The 15983-nt window shown below is 41.2% G+C and overlaps 2 protein-coding genes across 2 annotated transcripts; both read right to left on the bottom strand.

The window, feature by feature from the left end:
• Positions 1 to 741: 741 nt before the first annotated feature.
• LOC118942789 (transmembrane protein 272-like) lies at positions 742 to 8121 on the bottom strand. The gene is made up of 5 exons (XM_036956496.2): positions 7927 to 8121; positions 7486 to 7569; positions 7345 to 7395; positions 7004 to 7195; positions 742 to 5002 (listed from the first exon to the last, which is right to left on the bottom strand). The coding sequence occupies exons 2-5, from the start codon at positions 7538 to 7540 to the stop codon at positions 4767 to 4769; spliced, it is 534 nt and encodes a 177-aa protein (XP_036812391.1). The 5' UTR covers positions 7541 to 7569; positions 7927 to 8121; the 3' UTR covers positions 742 to 4766.
• A 4544-nt stretch (positions 8122 to 12665) lies between these two features.
• LOC118942807 (transmembrane protein 272-like) lies at positions 12666 to 13973 on the bottom strand. The gene is made up of 2 exons (XM_036956517.2): positions 13751 to 13973; positions 12666 to 13203 (listed from the first exon to the last, which is right to left on the bottom strand). Exons 1-2 carry the CDS (start codon positions 13971 to 13973, stop codon positions 12995 to 12997), a joined length of 432 nt encoding a protein of 143 aa, XP_036812412.1. The 3' UTR covers positions 12666 to 12994.
• Between the last annotated feature and the right edge of the window lie 2010 nt (positions 13974 to 15983).

The following is a 15983-nucleotide window of genomic DNA, read 5'->3' on the forward strand; positions in this document are numbered from 1 at the left end:
TATAATACAGTAGAATATAATATAGTATATACATATGAAATTAGTAAAGCAGTATATAAACATTATTGAAGTGAATAGTGTTCCATTATTAAAGTGACCAAAAAGGAAGCAGCCTCTACGGTTCAGGGTTGAGTAACCGGGTGGTAGCCAGTGATGGCAGTCTACACCTGTCTATATAAGGTTCCATAGTTGACTGTGCATGCCAGAGAAAAAACTAACCTATGAGGTTGAAGGAATTGTCCGTAGAGCTCCGAGAATGTGTGTAAGAATGGGAGCGTGGGGACAAGCGTGGCGTGGGTGGGCAAGGGTGAGTAAAAGATGGGAGTTTGGGATACGCTTGGCTTGGGTGGGGTAAAAGAGGGAGAATTGCATTAATTGTATTGTTTTTTTGTGACTTGCAAACCCGCTGTAAAATGAATAAGAGTCCTGAAAGACTAGGAAAGGATGTCAAATAATTATCATTCCTTGTTTGTCATTCTAGCGAAGATTCAATGGTGGTTATTGGTGAAAATCGAGAGGAGCTTAATCCAGGGGACTCTGATGGGGTGACTGGGAGGGCATCAGACACTTCTCTGAGGTGTGCATGGGGCCTCCATTCATCCCATTTCAGTCACTTGGTGGACCCACTCTCCCCAAGTAGACCCCCACCAGCCACTATACTTTAATTTAATTTAAGGTAGGTACAATTGAATTTAAGGTAATACAACCTGGCCACAGTACTTAAGTAACACTCTTTCTCCATTTTATGTACAATGACATAATCAAAACTTTTTTTATTGGTACATTAGGAGAGAAGTTTAAGTTTAAAAGCCCTAAAAAGGCCAAGCGCCTCATAGTACAAAGTAGACCAACAAAATCCAATGTATCACATGGAATATGCACGGGCTTCATGACAGCATATGGTTCTTGAACACTTAAAGAGATTGTCAGCAGATGTGTCTTCCTGCAAGAGTTACATTTAAAAAAAGGTCAAGGCCATCAGACTGTCAAACAGCCATCACTAGCACATTAGAGGCTGCTGCCTATAGGCATAGACTAGGAATCACTGGCCACTTTAAGGAATGGAACACTAGTCACTTTAATAATGTTTACATATCCGGCATTACTCATCTCATATGTAAATACTGTATTCTATACTATTCTATGGTATCTTAGTCACTTAATAATATTTACATATCTTGCATTACTCATCTAATATGTATATACTGTATTCTATACTATTCTATGGTATCTTAGTCATTTAATGTTTACATATCTGCCATTACTCATCTCATATGTAAATACTGTATTCTATGCTATTCTATGGTATCTTAGTCACTTAATAATATTTACATATCTTGCATTACTCATCTAATATGTATATACTGTATTCTATACTATTCTATGGTATCTTAGTCATTTAATGTTTACATATCTGCCATTACTCATCTCATGTGTATATACTGTTTTCTATACTATTTTATGGTATCTCATTCACTTAATAATATTCACATATCTTGCATTACTCATCTCATATGTATATACTGTTTTCTATACTATTCTATGGTATCTTAGTAATTTAATGTTTACATATCTGGCATTACTCATCTCATATGTATATACTGTGTTCTATACTTTTCTACTGTATCTTAGTCCGTTCCGCTCTGGCATCGCTCGTCCATATGTATAAAGTCTTAATTCATTCCTACTTAGATTTGGGTATATGTTGTATAATTAGTTAGATATTACTTGTTAGATATTACCGAACTGTCGGAGCTAGAAGCACAAGCATCTCGCTACACCCGCAGTAACATCTGCTAATCACGTGTATGTGACCAATACATTTTATTTGATTTTTGATTTGAGAGAAAGGCAGGTTGAGGTTGCCAGGATTAGAGTAGTACTGAAGGTGTAATATGCTCAGGCAGTGAAGAGAGTAGTAGAGGAAGATGGGTCCAGGCTGCCAGCCTGGTCTAGATAAGAGAAATGTATGAATAGGGAGGCTGTGACTGGCCTCACACTCCAGTACAGTAAGTAGGTGCCGTATGCACCTCTTGGTTGCGATCAGCCAATGGGAGCCTGTAGGGTAGGTAGGAAAGACGTTTCAACTTATGATATCTACCAGTATATGCTAACTAAGGGAACAATGGGTATGCAAACCAGGTATTGAAAACGTTTAGTCCGAAGTCTTGTTTGAATCTTTGCAAAGTGCAATTCAGTCATCAGGCGCTGTTTGAGTAAACAAGGCTTTACCAAAAGAACCTTCACAATTAAATGACTCCAAAGTAGGCCTACCTGACAGAATGATATCATTAGGATTTTTATCAATCGGGAGGGCATTCTTTTTTTTAGCGAACTCTGCCATCACATTTACAATGTAGGTCTACAGTTGAAGTCAAAAGTTTCCATACACCTTAGCCAAATACATTTGAACTCAGTTTTTCACAATTCCTGACATTTAATCCAAGTTAAAATTCCTGTCTTAGGTCAGTTAGGATCACCACTTTATTGCAAGAATGTGAAATGTCAGAATACTAGTAGAGAGCATGATTTATTTCAGCTTTTATTTCTTTCATCACATTCCCAGTGGGTCAGAAGTTAACATATGCTCAATTAGTATTTGGTAGCATTGCCTTTAAATTGTTTAACTTGGGTCAAAAGTTCCGGGTAACCGTCCACAAGCTTCCCACAATAAGTTGGATGAATTTTGGCCCATTCCTCCTGACAGAGCTGGTGTAACTGAGTCAGGTTTGTAGGCCTCCTTGCTTGCACACACCTTTTCAGTTCAGCCCACACATTTTCTATAGGATTGAGGTCAGAACTTTGTGATGGCCACTCCAATACCTTGACTTTGTTGTCCTCAAGCCATTTTGCCACAACTTTGGAAGTTTGCTTGGGGTCATTGTCCATTTGGAAGACCCATTTGCGACCAAGCTTTAACTGACTGATATCTTGAGATGTTGCTTCGATATATCCACATAATTTTCCATCATCATGATGCCATCTATTTTGTGAAGTGCACCAGTCCCTCCTGCAGCAAAGCACCCCCACAACATGATGTTGCCACCCCCGTGCTTCACGGTTGGGATGGTGTTCTTGCAAGCCTCCCCCTTTTTCCTCCAAACGGTTCTATTTTTGTTTCATCAGACCAGTGGACATTTCCTAAAAAAGTACGGTCTTTGTCCCCATGTGCAGTTGCAAACCGTAGTATGGCTTTTTTATGGCGGTTTTGAAGCAGTGGCATCTTCCTTGCTGAGTGGCCTTTCAGGTTATGTCAATATAGGACTAGTTTTACTGTGGATATAGATACAGACGAAGCGGTCTTCTGGTCAGGTTCCTTAGACGGGCACATCGCGCACCGCTCCCGAGCATACTACTCGCCAATGTCCAGTCTCTTGACAGCAAGGGAGATGAAATCCGAGCAAGGGTAGCATTCCAGAGAGACATAAGAGACTGTAACGTTCTTTGCTTCACGGAAACATGGCTTACTCGAGACACGCTTTCGGATTCGGTACAGCCAGCTGGTTTCTTCACGCATCACGCCGACAGAAACAAGCATCTTTCTGGTAAGAAAAAGGGCGGGGGTATGCCTTATGATTAACGAGACGTGGTGTGATCACAACAACATACAGGAACTCAAGTCCTTCTGTTCACCTGACTTAGAATTCCTCACAATCAAGTGTTGACCGCATTATCTACCAAGAGAATTCTCTTCGTTTATAATCACAGCCGCATATATTCCCCCCCAGGCAGACACATCGATGGCCCTGAACGAACTTCATTTGACATTATGTAAACTGGAAACCACATATCCTGAGGCTGCATTCATTGTAGCTGGGGATTTTAACAAGGCTAATCTGAAAACAAGACTCCCTAAATTCTATCAGCATATCGATTGTGCAACCAGGGCTGGTAAAACCCTGGATCATTGTTATTCTAACTTCCGCGACGCATATAAGGAAGCTTCTAAAGCCATGACATAATTATATGGAATTTTCCAAGCTGTTTAAAAGCATAGTCAATTTAGTGTATGTTAACGTCTGACCCACTGGACTTGTGATACAGTGAATTATAAGTTAAATAATCTGTCTGTAAACAATTGTTGGAAAAATGAATTGTGTCATGCACAAAGTAGATGTCTGAACCAACTTGCCAAAACTATAGTTTGTGAACAAGAAATTTGTGGAGTGGTTGAAAAATGAGGTTTTAATGACTCCAACCTAAGTGTATGTAAACTTCTGACTTGTACGTTGTACACTAGGCTACAGAAACCCCACTAGCCAAAAGGTATCTTGCATGGTGTGAAACTGAATTAAATGGCAACTACACCTCCCCAAATATTGATTTTTAGATTTTTTCCAGACCCCAAAATTGTCTCCTGATATGGTAAAAAATAATAATTGCAATTGAGAGTGAATACCTGGAAAAACTATGGGAAAACTATTTTTCACACAGTGTGACTTTCCTTCACCGGGCAGAACATTTGGGAAAATTATTGTATACCCACTTCTCTAGGCACCACCAACACACACAGACAGACAGACAGACAGACAGACAGACAGACAGACAGACAGACAGACAGACAGACAGACAGACAGACAGACAGACAGACAGACAGACAGACAGACAGACAGACAGACAGACAGACAGACAGACAGACAGACAGACAGACAGACAGACAGACAGACAGACAGACAGACAGACAGACAGACAGACAGACAGACAGAGAAAGAAAGAAAGAAAGAACAGCAAAACCATGTTAGTGAGGTTTCTGTGCCATGGAGTTCTCAAGCGTCCACACCATACGATCTCTTATGTGAATGGAGTAGATGGTGTCCCCTAAATGCCATTTTCACACAGGCAAGGAAGATGAAGAACACTCCACAGAAGAACACCACAGCCATACAGATGCTGCCCAGGCTGTTGAACCAGAAAGCAAACAGGTATATCTTCCTCTGACAGTACTTCTCTCCACCATTCGTGTCATAGTTTGGGGGATATATGGAGTACACCCACTCACTCCCTTAAGATACAGAGAAAAACAAGGAATAATGTCAGACAATAATAGGTACGGTGCATTCAGAAAGTATTCAGACCCCTTGACTCTTTCCACACTTTGTTACGTTACAGCCTTATTCTAAAATTGTTTAAATAAAGCAATTTCCTCATCAATCTACACACAATACTGTAGCACTATTGATCAAATCAAATAACATTTTATTAGTCACATGCACCGAATACAACAGGTGTAGTAGACCTTACAGTGAAATGCTTACTTATGAGCCCCTAACCGACAGTGCAGTTTCAGAAAATATGGATAAGAATAAGAGATAAAAGTAACAAGTTAAAGAGGAGAAGAAAAAATAACAATATATACATAGAGGTGCCGGTACAGAGTCAATGTGCCGGGGCACCGGTTAGTTGAGGTAGTATGTACATGTAGGTAGAGTTAATTAAAGTGACTATGCATAGATGACAACAGAGAGTGGCGGTGGTATTGAAGTTGCACAGGAAACAGGGAACGGAAACCAATTGTTACTTACCGTCTTCATGTACTTGATGTGCTGGTAAACAACATGCATGGTAATGTCTGATTAACTATATATCTTTGTCTGTTGTGACTACATCACAAAGCATTTTGAAACACATATTGCATAGTGACAAAGCAAAAACAGGTTTTTAGACATTTCTGGAAATGTATTAAATATAAAAACAGAAATACCTTATTTACATACAGTTGAAGTCAGATGTTTACATACACTTAGGTTGGAGTCATTAAAACTTGTTTTTCAACCACTCTGGTTGAAAGGGAGGTGACCAAGAACAAGATGGTCACTCTGACAGAGCTCCAGAGTTCCTCTGTGGAGCACTCCACCGATCAGGCCTTTATGGTATAGTGGCCAGACGGAAGCCACTCCTTAGTGAAAGGCACATGACAGCCCACTTGGAGTTGGCCTGAATGCCAAGTGTCACGTCTGGAGGAAACCTGGCACCATCCCTACGGTGAAGCATGGTGGTGGCAGCATCATGCGGTGGGGAAGTTTTTCAGCGGCAGGGACTGGGAGACTAGTTAGGATAGACGGAAAGATGAATGTAGCAAAGTACAGAGAGATCCTTGATGAAAACCCACTCCAGAGCGCTCAGGACCTCAGAGTGGGGTGAAGGTTCACCATCCAACAGGACAACGACCCTAAGCACACAGCCAAGACAACGCAGGAGTGGCTTCGGGACAAATCTCTGAATGTCCTTGAGTGGCCCAGCCAGAACTAACTTGACCCTGATCGAACATCTCTGGAGAGACCTGAAAATAGTTGTGCAACGACGCTCCCCATCCACCCTGACAGTGCTTGAGAGGATCTGCACAGAAGAATGGGAGAAACTCTACAAATACAGGTGTGCCAAGCTTGAAGCATCATATCCAAGCAGACTCAAGGCTGTAACTGCTGTCAAAAGTGCTTCAACCAAGTACTGAGTAAATGGTCTGAATACATGTAAATGTGATATTTAAGTTTTTTTTATTTTTAATACATTTGCAAAGATTTCTAAAAATCTGTTTTTGCTTTGTCATTATGGGGTACTGTGTGTAGATTGATGAGGGAAAATAACGATTTAGTCCATTTTAGAATAAGGCTGTAACGTAACATAATGTGGAAATAGTAAAGTAGTCCCCAATGCACTGTATATACAGATTTTGGGAAATAACGCTACTGTTTACTTTGTGACATACTGTGGAGTCTATGTATTGGGAATGACAATGTGAAGTTGGTGGTGCTAGGCTATTCTGCAACTTCCTGTGCTCAAGTGTTCTGGTTGACCGGTTTGTGCACCAAAACTTCAACACATAATTTCTTGTTTCCCCTAGCCTCTCTACATGGCAAATCCTTTCAGTTAGTCTCCCATTGACATTAATGCATGAATGCAAGTGAAAATTTGACTTAAGTGGAAGATAGGATTTGCCCCTATGTGTCTATTGCCACCTCCTTCTCCCTTCCCTCAATCTCCTTTCCTCATCCCTCTTGCTTACCTGTGATGAACCAGCCGAGGTTGAAGAGTTGGAGGAGGAAGATGCAGGAGGAACACAGTAGGCTCAGGAAGCCAGTCTCCAGTGTGTTATTGAGGTAGGCTAGGAGCAGGGAGGCGATGGACGTCAGCCCGATCACCAGCAGGTAGATGGGGATATAAGGCTGTAAGGGGCAGTCATGAAGGTGCATAGCCCCTAAAGGAAGAAAGTGGAGATTGATTATATACACAGTATGTCAGTTTCTCTCAAAGGGTGGTTTTAGGCATCTTGCAGTATCTTATCCACCATCAATGTCATTCTCGCAGTAAGGAGTATGGAGAGGAAAGGAAATATGAGGTACACACCTAATCCCACTGCTGACATTAGAAACATCCACAGGATGATATTCAGCACAACTGTAGACAGAGAGATCAAGAGATCACAAACTCGACAACATCCTGAAAACACTGAACATTCGTTTGTTATATGAGAGGTAACTACTGTACCTATTATTGAGATCAGACAGGATGACAGAACGGGAGACCTCTGTGAAGTCTCCATCTTTTGTGAGTCCTTTAAATCTAAAAGGACTAGACACAGGATTGGTCTCTGAACAGTCATTTCAACTTAAATTATTTGATAGATGGTTCCAGGTTCAAAGTTTTATTTACCAAATTGCAGACAGCAAAGACTCCGACATTTAATTATACTAGTTTCAGTTTTTATTCACTACTATACAATGTGCCACCACCAATAAATGATGAATAAGATAAAAACCAGCGTAGATATCGGTTCTTACTTGATTAACTTTATGTCAAATGCTGAAATCATAAATGAATGGTTACCAAATGACGTGGAAATAAACACTGAACTCTAAAATTAGTTGTTGATAAAAGTATACAGTATTCAATACATAAAATATGTTTTATTTTGTGAGTATCTCTTACCTCTCTTTTGTGAAGGAGTGAATCTGTCAAGATTTTTGCTTTTCCGTTACCATGTAGCCTCACAGCTTGTGCCATAATTAGTCAACTTTGAAACTTCTACCATTGAGGTAGGATGTTTTGAAATGCACCCTCAGGGCAAAGCAGAACCATTGCAACACCCCCTAACCACCCCCTAACCACACTCTACAACACAACTCATACCCTGTCACGTCCTGACCTTTTTATGTCTCTATTTTAGTTTGGTCAGGGCGTGAGTTGGGGTGGGCATTCTATGTTTTGGTTCTGTGTGTTATATTTCTAGGTGTTTGGCCTGGTATGGTTCCCAATCAGAGGCAGCTGTCAATCGTTGTCTCTGATTGAGAACCATACTTAGGCAGCCTGTTTTCCCACTATGGGTTGTGGGTAGTTGTTTTCCGTTTCAGTGTTTTCACCATACGGGACTGTTTCGGTTTTCATTTATTCTCTTCTTCTTTTGTATTTAGTGTTCAGTGTATTAAAGGAAATATGAACAAGTACCACGCTGAGCTTTGTTCTACTCCTTCTTCCTCAGACGAACATCGTTACATACCCTGCATAGAGAATTATTCTTAGCAGCCATTTCCTTTGCATTTTCTCTTTTCAAAGACTAACATTGCAAAAGCCAGAGTTACCAGAGTTACATTAATGAACAGAACACTAGTTTGTAATCTTTAAGGCAGGATGTTTGAAAATAGTCCCCAAGACACCACTTGATCGTTGCAACACTTCAAATGAGTGTATCCCAATGATAATGCATATAGTATGTACTGTATATTTCTGATTGAACTCAATGGGGAAGATGTTGTTTGATTTTATTAGCATACCAATGTGTTGATTTACAGTATATGACAAATAGACTGGATGGTTCAGCAACAAGGCAAGTCAAAAATCCTTTAGTCAAAAAAATCTCAAAACACCCCAAGAATTACTCCTGAGATCACTCCTGTCCAGGCAGCCCGTAAACATTGTCAGCTTGTATGACATTTATGTTGCCATACATTCCTCACAGCCTGCCAAGGTACTAACGTCCCCTCACCGCCACAGCACTCCCATAGTTTGGAGTGTTTACAGCACACACCTCCCATAACATCTTCAGCAGCACTCACAGAAAGCAACACTGAAACTATCACCACAGACATCAAATTGCTGAAAGAACTTGATAATCCATGCAGACAGTGTCACTGAACTTGCAATGTCCAATATGATAGAGGTAGAGAATGTAAACAGTTTTGTCACAGTATGTTTTGCTCCCGTAGGTCTGATCATAGTTGGGTGGATATACACTCCAGGTCATCCCATTACCTGTAGACAAAGAGAAAAAAATGATAATACTGAATTATTAATGATGACTTAAGGAGGACCATGCAAGAATGGCTGGCTCCAGCCATTCTTGCATATGAACTCTGTATGTAAAAGCATTACATGATCGCTGCCCATATCATTGCATAGTGCAGAAAATACACGAGAGTTCAAGGGCCTTGCTTTAACAAAGTTAGCAATTTTCACTGTAGTGTCCAAAACGTCTTTCAAGCTGTCAGGCATTCCCTTGGAGGCAAGAGCCTCTCAGTGGATTCTGCAGTGCACCCAAGTGGTGTCGGGAGCAACTGCTTGCACGCACGTTACCACTCCACTATGTCTCCCATCATGGCTTTTGCACCATCAGTACAGATACCAACATGATCAGCAGCTACGTTTGGCTTCATACAGACCCTTAGTGGAATTCCCGCGAAAGAGTGACGGTTAATGTGATTGGATGTTACTTACTGTATTTGTCTAGGATACCTGTATTTGACATTGTGTTGTTATTTCGCTGAACACTAGCTTCTTATGGCTGGGGGCAGTATTGAGTAGCTTGGATGAATAAGGTGCCCAGAGGTGCCCAGAGTAAACTGCCTGCTACTCAGTCCCAGTTGCTAATATAGGCATATATTATTATATTTGGATAGACAACACTCTGAAGTTTCTAAAACTGTTTGAATGATGTCTGTGAGTATAATAGAACTCATATGGCAGGAAAAAAACAGAGAAAAACTCCAACCAGGAAGTGGGAAATCTGTGGTTGGTTGTTTTTCAACTCATTCCCAATTGAAGATATAGTGGGATATTGGTCATGTTGCACTTCCTAAGGCTTCCACTAGATGTCAACAGTCTTTAGAACCTTGTTTGATGCTTCTACTGTGAAGTGGAGTCGAACAAGTCAGAGGTCTGCCAGAGAGCCACGAGCTGGCCACGCTCGTTCACGTGAGAGCAAGCTCTGTTCCATTGCATTTCTACAGACAAAGGAATTCTCCGGTTGGAACATTATTGAAGATTTATGTTAAAAACATCCTAAAGATTTATTCTATACTTTGTTTGACATGTTACTATGGACTAACAGTACCATGCAGTTATATCTAACAAGTAATCTAACAATTTCACAACAACAAAGGAATGAATAACAATATGTGGCATGAGGCAAGATGCAGTAGATAGTATAGAGTACAGTGAATATATATGAGATGAGTAATGTAGGGTATGTAAACATTATATTAAGTGGCATTGTTTAAAGTGACTAGTGATACATTTATTACATCCAATTTTTTATTATTAAGGTGGCTAGAGATTTGAGTCAGTATGTTGGCAGCAGCCACTCAATGTTAATGATCGCTTTTTAACAGTCTGACGGCCTTGAGATAGAAGATGTTTTTCAGTCTCTCGGTCCCATCTTTGATGCACCTGTATTGACCTCGCCCTCTGGATGATAGCAGGGTGAACAGGCAGTGGCTCGGATGGTTGTTGTCCTTGATGATCTTTTAAGCCTTCCGGTGACATCGGGTGGTGTAGGTGTCCTGGAGGGAAGGTAGTTTGCGTTGATGCGTGGTGCAGACCTCACTACCCTCTGGAGAGCCTTACGGTTGTGGGTGTAGCAGTTGCCGTACCAGGCGGTGATAAAAGTTTGTGAGTGTTTTTGGTGACAAGCCACATTTCTTCAGCCTCCTGAGGTTGAAGTGGCGCTGTCTGTGTGGGTAGACCATTTCAATTTGTCCATGATGTGTACGCCGAGGAATTTAAAACTTTCCACCTTCCCACTACTGTCCTGTCGATGTGGATAAGGGGGTGCTCACTCTGCTGTTTCCTGAAGTCCACGTCATCTCCTTTGTTTTGTTAACGTTGAGTTTGAAGTTATTTTCCTGACACCACACTCCGAGGGCCCTCACCTCCTCCCTGTAGGCCGTCCCATTGTGGGGCCCCAGTGTTGAGGATCCACGGGGTGGAGATGTTGTTTCCTACCCTCACCACCCGGGGGCGTCCCGTCAGAAAGTCCAGGACCCAGTTGCACAGGGTGGGGTAATGATGAGTTTGGAGGGTACTATGGTGTAAAATGCTGAGCTGTAGCCAATGAACAGCATTCTTACATAGGTATTCCTCTTGTCCAGATGGGTTAGGGCAGTGTGCAGTGTGATTGTGATTGCGTCGCCTGTGGACCTTTTGGGGTGGTAAGCAAATTGGAGTGGGTCTAGTGTGCCAGATAGGGTGGAGGTGATATGATCCTTGACTAGTCTCTCAAAGCACTTCATGATGACGGAAGTGAGTGCTAAGGGGCGATAGTCGTTTAGCTCAGTTACCTTAGCTTTCTTGGGAACAGGAACAATGTTGGAAGCATGTGGGAACAGCAGACTGGGATAATTTTTGATTGAACATGTCCGTCAATATGTCCGTCAACACACCAGCCAGCTGGTCTGCGCATGCTCTGAGGACCTGGCTAGGGATGCCGTCTGGGCCGGCAGCCTTGCGAGGGTTAACACGTTTAGATGTTTTACTCACGTTGGCTGCGGTGAAGGAGAATCCGCAGGTTTTGCTAGCGGGCCGTGTCGGTGGCACTGTATTGTCCTCAAAGCGAGCAAAGAAGTTGTTTAGTTTGTCTCGGAGCAAGACATCGGGGTCCCCGATGGGGCTGGTTTTCTTTTTGTAGTCTGTGATTGACTGTAGACTTTTGTATATTGTATATTTAATATATTTAAACCCAGTGATTTTGAAAGGCTTCTAACTGTCTTGGTAATTTGAATGGCGTTTGATTTAGCATGAACTTTGCACTTTTGGGATTATTCAATTGATTCCCTTGTACAAGGCAACTCAATCAGTGCAGCTCAAATATTTGAAAGGAGTTTATGTATTTTAAGCCAGGTTGGGGACACCAAAATATTATGTGTCAAATAAGACAGCTCATATAGATAGGCCTTGTGCAGCTCAGACTAATTAAAGCACTGTTTTTGTCAAATCATACAGATAAGAAGTATCCTGTGATGTTATCGGTGAATAGGGCATATCGAAAGCATTGAATGAAAGAAAATAGCTGTACAAAGAGTTCAAATGGAGTAACATTTAAACTGAACAAGGTTCGTCTGGGATTCTCAAGTAGCTGAATCTTTCACTTTCATTTTGATCTCAGGGGTTGTAAGGCTCCCAGTCCAACACATAACAGTAAGCCTGATATGTTTGTTAGTCAATGATTACGTAGAGCTATCCATAGAGATATATAATGTATTAACAATATACCTTAGGCATGGAAATGCAACAGTTACCCAGAAGGTAAGAACCGGTAATAATGTGGCTCTGATAGACCTGTATCACTGACTAATTGTGATACAAAAACAGTTTTGTCCTGCAGATTAAACTGAATCACTGATACAATCATATACCTACACCAGACTAGGATCATAACATGAAACACAGGCACATTATTCACAATTTGAATATTTTCTTTAATACATTTAATAACGTTTAAAAATAGTTTAAAATTGAGCTAATGAGAATGAATGCAACAACATTTCTCATACAGAAACACAGTAATGTATAATAACAGTTAAAACCAATAATTCGTTATTCAATTGATTTCTCTCGTTTGTTTAGTAAACATTATACACCCTCTCCTCCCCTCTCCTCCTCTCCAATACGATCTTCCTCCGCTCCGCTCCTCTCTTCTCCCCTCTCCTCTACTGCCCTCTACTCTCCCTTCCTCCTCCTGTCTTGTACTGTTGTCTCCTCTCCTCCCCTCCTCTCATCCTCTCCCTCATGATCTGTTGTCATCAGGGTCCCTCTTGCCCAGTATAAAGGCACAGACAAGCATACAGCATCCCCCAAGCAGCAGAAGGCCCAGCACAACGTAAGCTAGAGTGGTGGTCCAGAAGGCAAACAGGTACAAGGTCTTGTTGCAGTAGGGGTCCTCAGTCAGTGTCTGGTTGAAATTGGGCTGATAGATGGAGTAGATCCACACGTTACCTAGACAGGTAGAGAGAGAGCGAGATATATATATATATATATATATATATATATATATATATATATATATATATATATATATATATATATATATATATATATAGAGAGAGAGAGAGAGAGAGAGAGAGAGAGCGAGAGAGCAAGTGGGAGAGAGAGCGAGAGTGCAAGAGAGAGAGAGTGAGAGCGAGAAAGAGAAAGAGAAAGAGAGAGGCCTTTGGTATGAAGTTGAAAAGACAGTCATTTTGTCAAGTAAATGTTTCCTAACAGAGTGTAAAACTCACACAAGTCTGTTATTTTCGCAAGTCTTTCACTGTCACAGCTTGAGATACTGTAACGTTGTATTTTTGGTGGGAATCAGTTAGTTCTTGGAAGAGTTTAAAAGTGTGCTGGAACACTTCCTCCTCTCTCTCTCTTCCTATTCTCTCTCTCTCTCACACACACACACACACACACACACACACACACACACACACACACACACACACACCGTGTTCTTTCTCTATCCTACCACATCGTCTTTCTCTCTCCCACGGTCTCTCAGACTCACCGCTGATGAACCAGCAGAAGAGGAAGAGGGAGGCCAGGGTGCTCCAGGTGGTGCAGAGGTGGTTTAGGAGGTTGGGGGCCATGTCATCTGAGTCCTGGGCACATGGTAGGCAGGAGAGCAGGGCTAGGGCCAGGCCGGAGGCCCCCATTACCACCAGGTAAATGGGGATGTAGTGCTGCCGGGGGCAGTCATACAGGTACACTGCACCTATAAAGTAATACATAGGGGTAGGAGAGTTTGGGATAGTCAGTTGCAGCAAGAGGGGGTTGCAAAGTGTACAACAATGGTAAGGAAGGTGTATTATAAAAGTTTTACTTCAGCTACTCATCTGATCTGAGCGATAGGAATGACACACGCACGTAGTTTTGAGATACCTGGGGGAGAGAGAAGATAGAGGTTCAGATTTGTGCCCTAAACCCAATCTACATATTTTAGCTACATTTTCCCTTTGACTTAAAGTGGTAATCTGCAGCTACTACATACATTTTTGGACCTATATATTAATGATATGTACCCATTGATTATTAAATAATATAACTTAGAAATGTCTCATGAGCTTAGTTCAACTGTCATCCTCAGAACCCAAAATATAAGCTTGTTTGAATTTTACTCCAATGTTTGTATATAAAGTAAATGTAAATCGATAGCATGGATGGTCAGTCCTTGCATCCATAGCCATGTCTATGAATTATGCGATAGTGGTTACATTTCTGCAGCCCCATCCTTCAGCTGTTTACCAAGAGCTATGTTACTGTTTCAACTGCGGAAGGGCGCTTTAAGTGGAAGTTAGGATTAGACCCTAAATGCACCATTCAATTGATCTGAGCAACTCTTAAGTGATGCAATCGGACGTATTTCAATACACCTGATATGGTTGGTTTGGAAGGGTGACGCATGTGTTGCAGCAGATTTCCCCTCTCCATCTTGTGCGACACAGTTAGGCCTACAGAGGGCGATAGAGAGCCATGACACAAACATGACATAGGACGCTGTATTAATTCAGTGGTGTGCAACGCTTGGAACATTGGAGATAGAAATGTAATGTATAGCTCTCACAATTCTCAATTAGCCACAACAGAGATAATAGATAAGAGATGATAGGTAATGATTTCAGTTGTAAACATACACTGCCGTCCAAAAGTTTGGGGTCACTTAGAAATGTCCTTGTTTTTTAAAGAAAAGCACAATTTTGTCCATTAAAATAACATCAACTTGAGCAGAAATACAGTGTAGACATTGTTAATCTTGTAAATTACTATTGTAGCTGGAAACAAGCGATTTTTTTATGGAATATCTACATAGGCACACAGAGGCCTGTTATCATCAACCATCCTTCCTGTGCTCCAATGGCACGTTGTGTTAGCTAATCCAAGCTGATCATTTTAAAAGTCTAATTGATCATTAGAAAACCTTTTTGAAATTATGTTAGCACAGCTGACAACTTTTGTGCTGATTTAAGAAGCAATGCAACTGGCCTTTAGACTAGTTGAGTATCTGGAGCGTCAGCATTTGTGGGTTCGATTACCATCTCAAAATGTTCAGAAACAAAGAACTTTCTTCCGAAAGTCGTCGGTCTATTCTTGTTCTGAGAAATGAAAGCTATTCCATGTGAGAAATTGCCAAAAAACTGAAGATCTCATACAAACCTGTGTATTACTCCCTTCACAGAACAGCGCAAACGGACTCTAACCAGAATAGAAAAAGGAGTGGGAGGCCCCGGTACACAACTGAGCAAGAGGACAAGTACATTAGAGTGTCTAGTTTGAGAAACAGACGCCTCACAAGTCCTCAACTGGCAGCTTCAATAATATAGTGCCTGCAAAACACCAGTGTCAACGTGAACAGTGAAGAGGCGACTCAGGAATGCTGACCTTCTAGGCAGAGTTGCAAATAAAAAGCCATATCTCAGACCGGAAAATAAAAATAAAAGATTAAGATGGGCAAAAGAAAACAGACACTGGACAGAGGACCTCTTGCCCCCCAAAGTGTACATGCAGTACAAGTCAAAAGTTTGGACACACCTACTCATTCAAGGGTTTTATTTATTTTTACTATTTTCTACATTGTAGAATAATAGTGAAGACATCAAAACTATGAAATTACACATATGGAATCATGTAGTAACCAAAAAAGTGTTAAACAAATCAAAAAATATTTTATGTTTGAGATTCCTCAAAGTAGCCACCCTTGATGAAAGATTTGCACACTCTTTGCATTTTCTCAACCAGCTTCA

Source organism: Oncorhynchus mykiss, chromosome 21, assembly GCF_057628025.1.
Source record: "Oncorhynchus mykiss isolate SJ-2025 chromosome 21, ASM5762802v1, whole genome shotgun sequence".
NCBI lineage: Eukaryota > Metazoa > Chordata > Actinopteri > Salmoniformes > Salmonidae > Oncorhynchus > Oncorhynchus mykiss.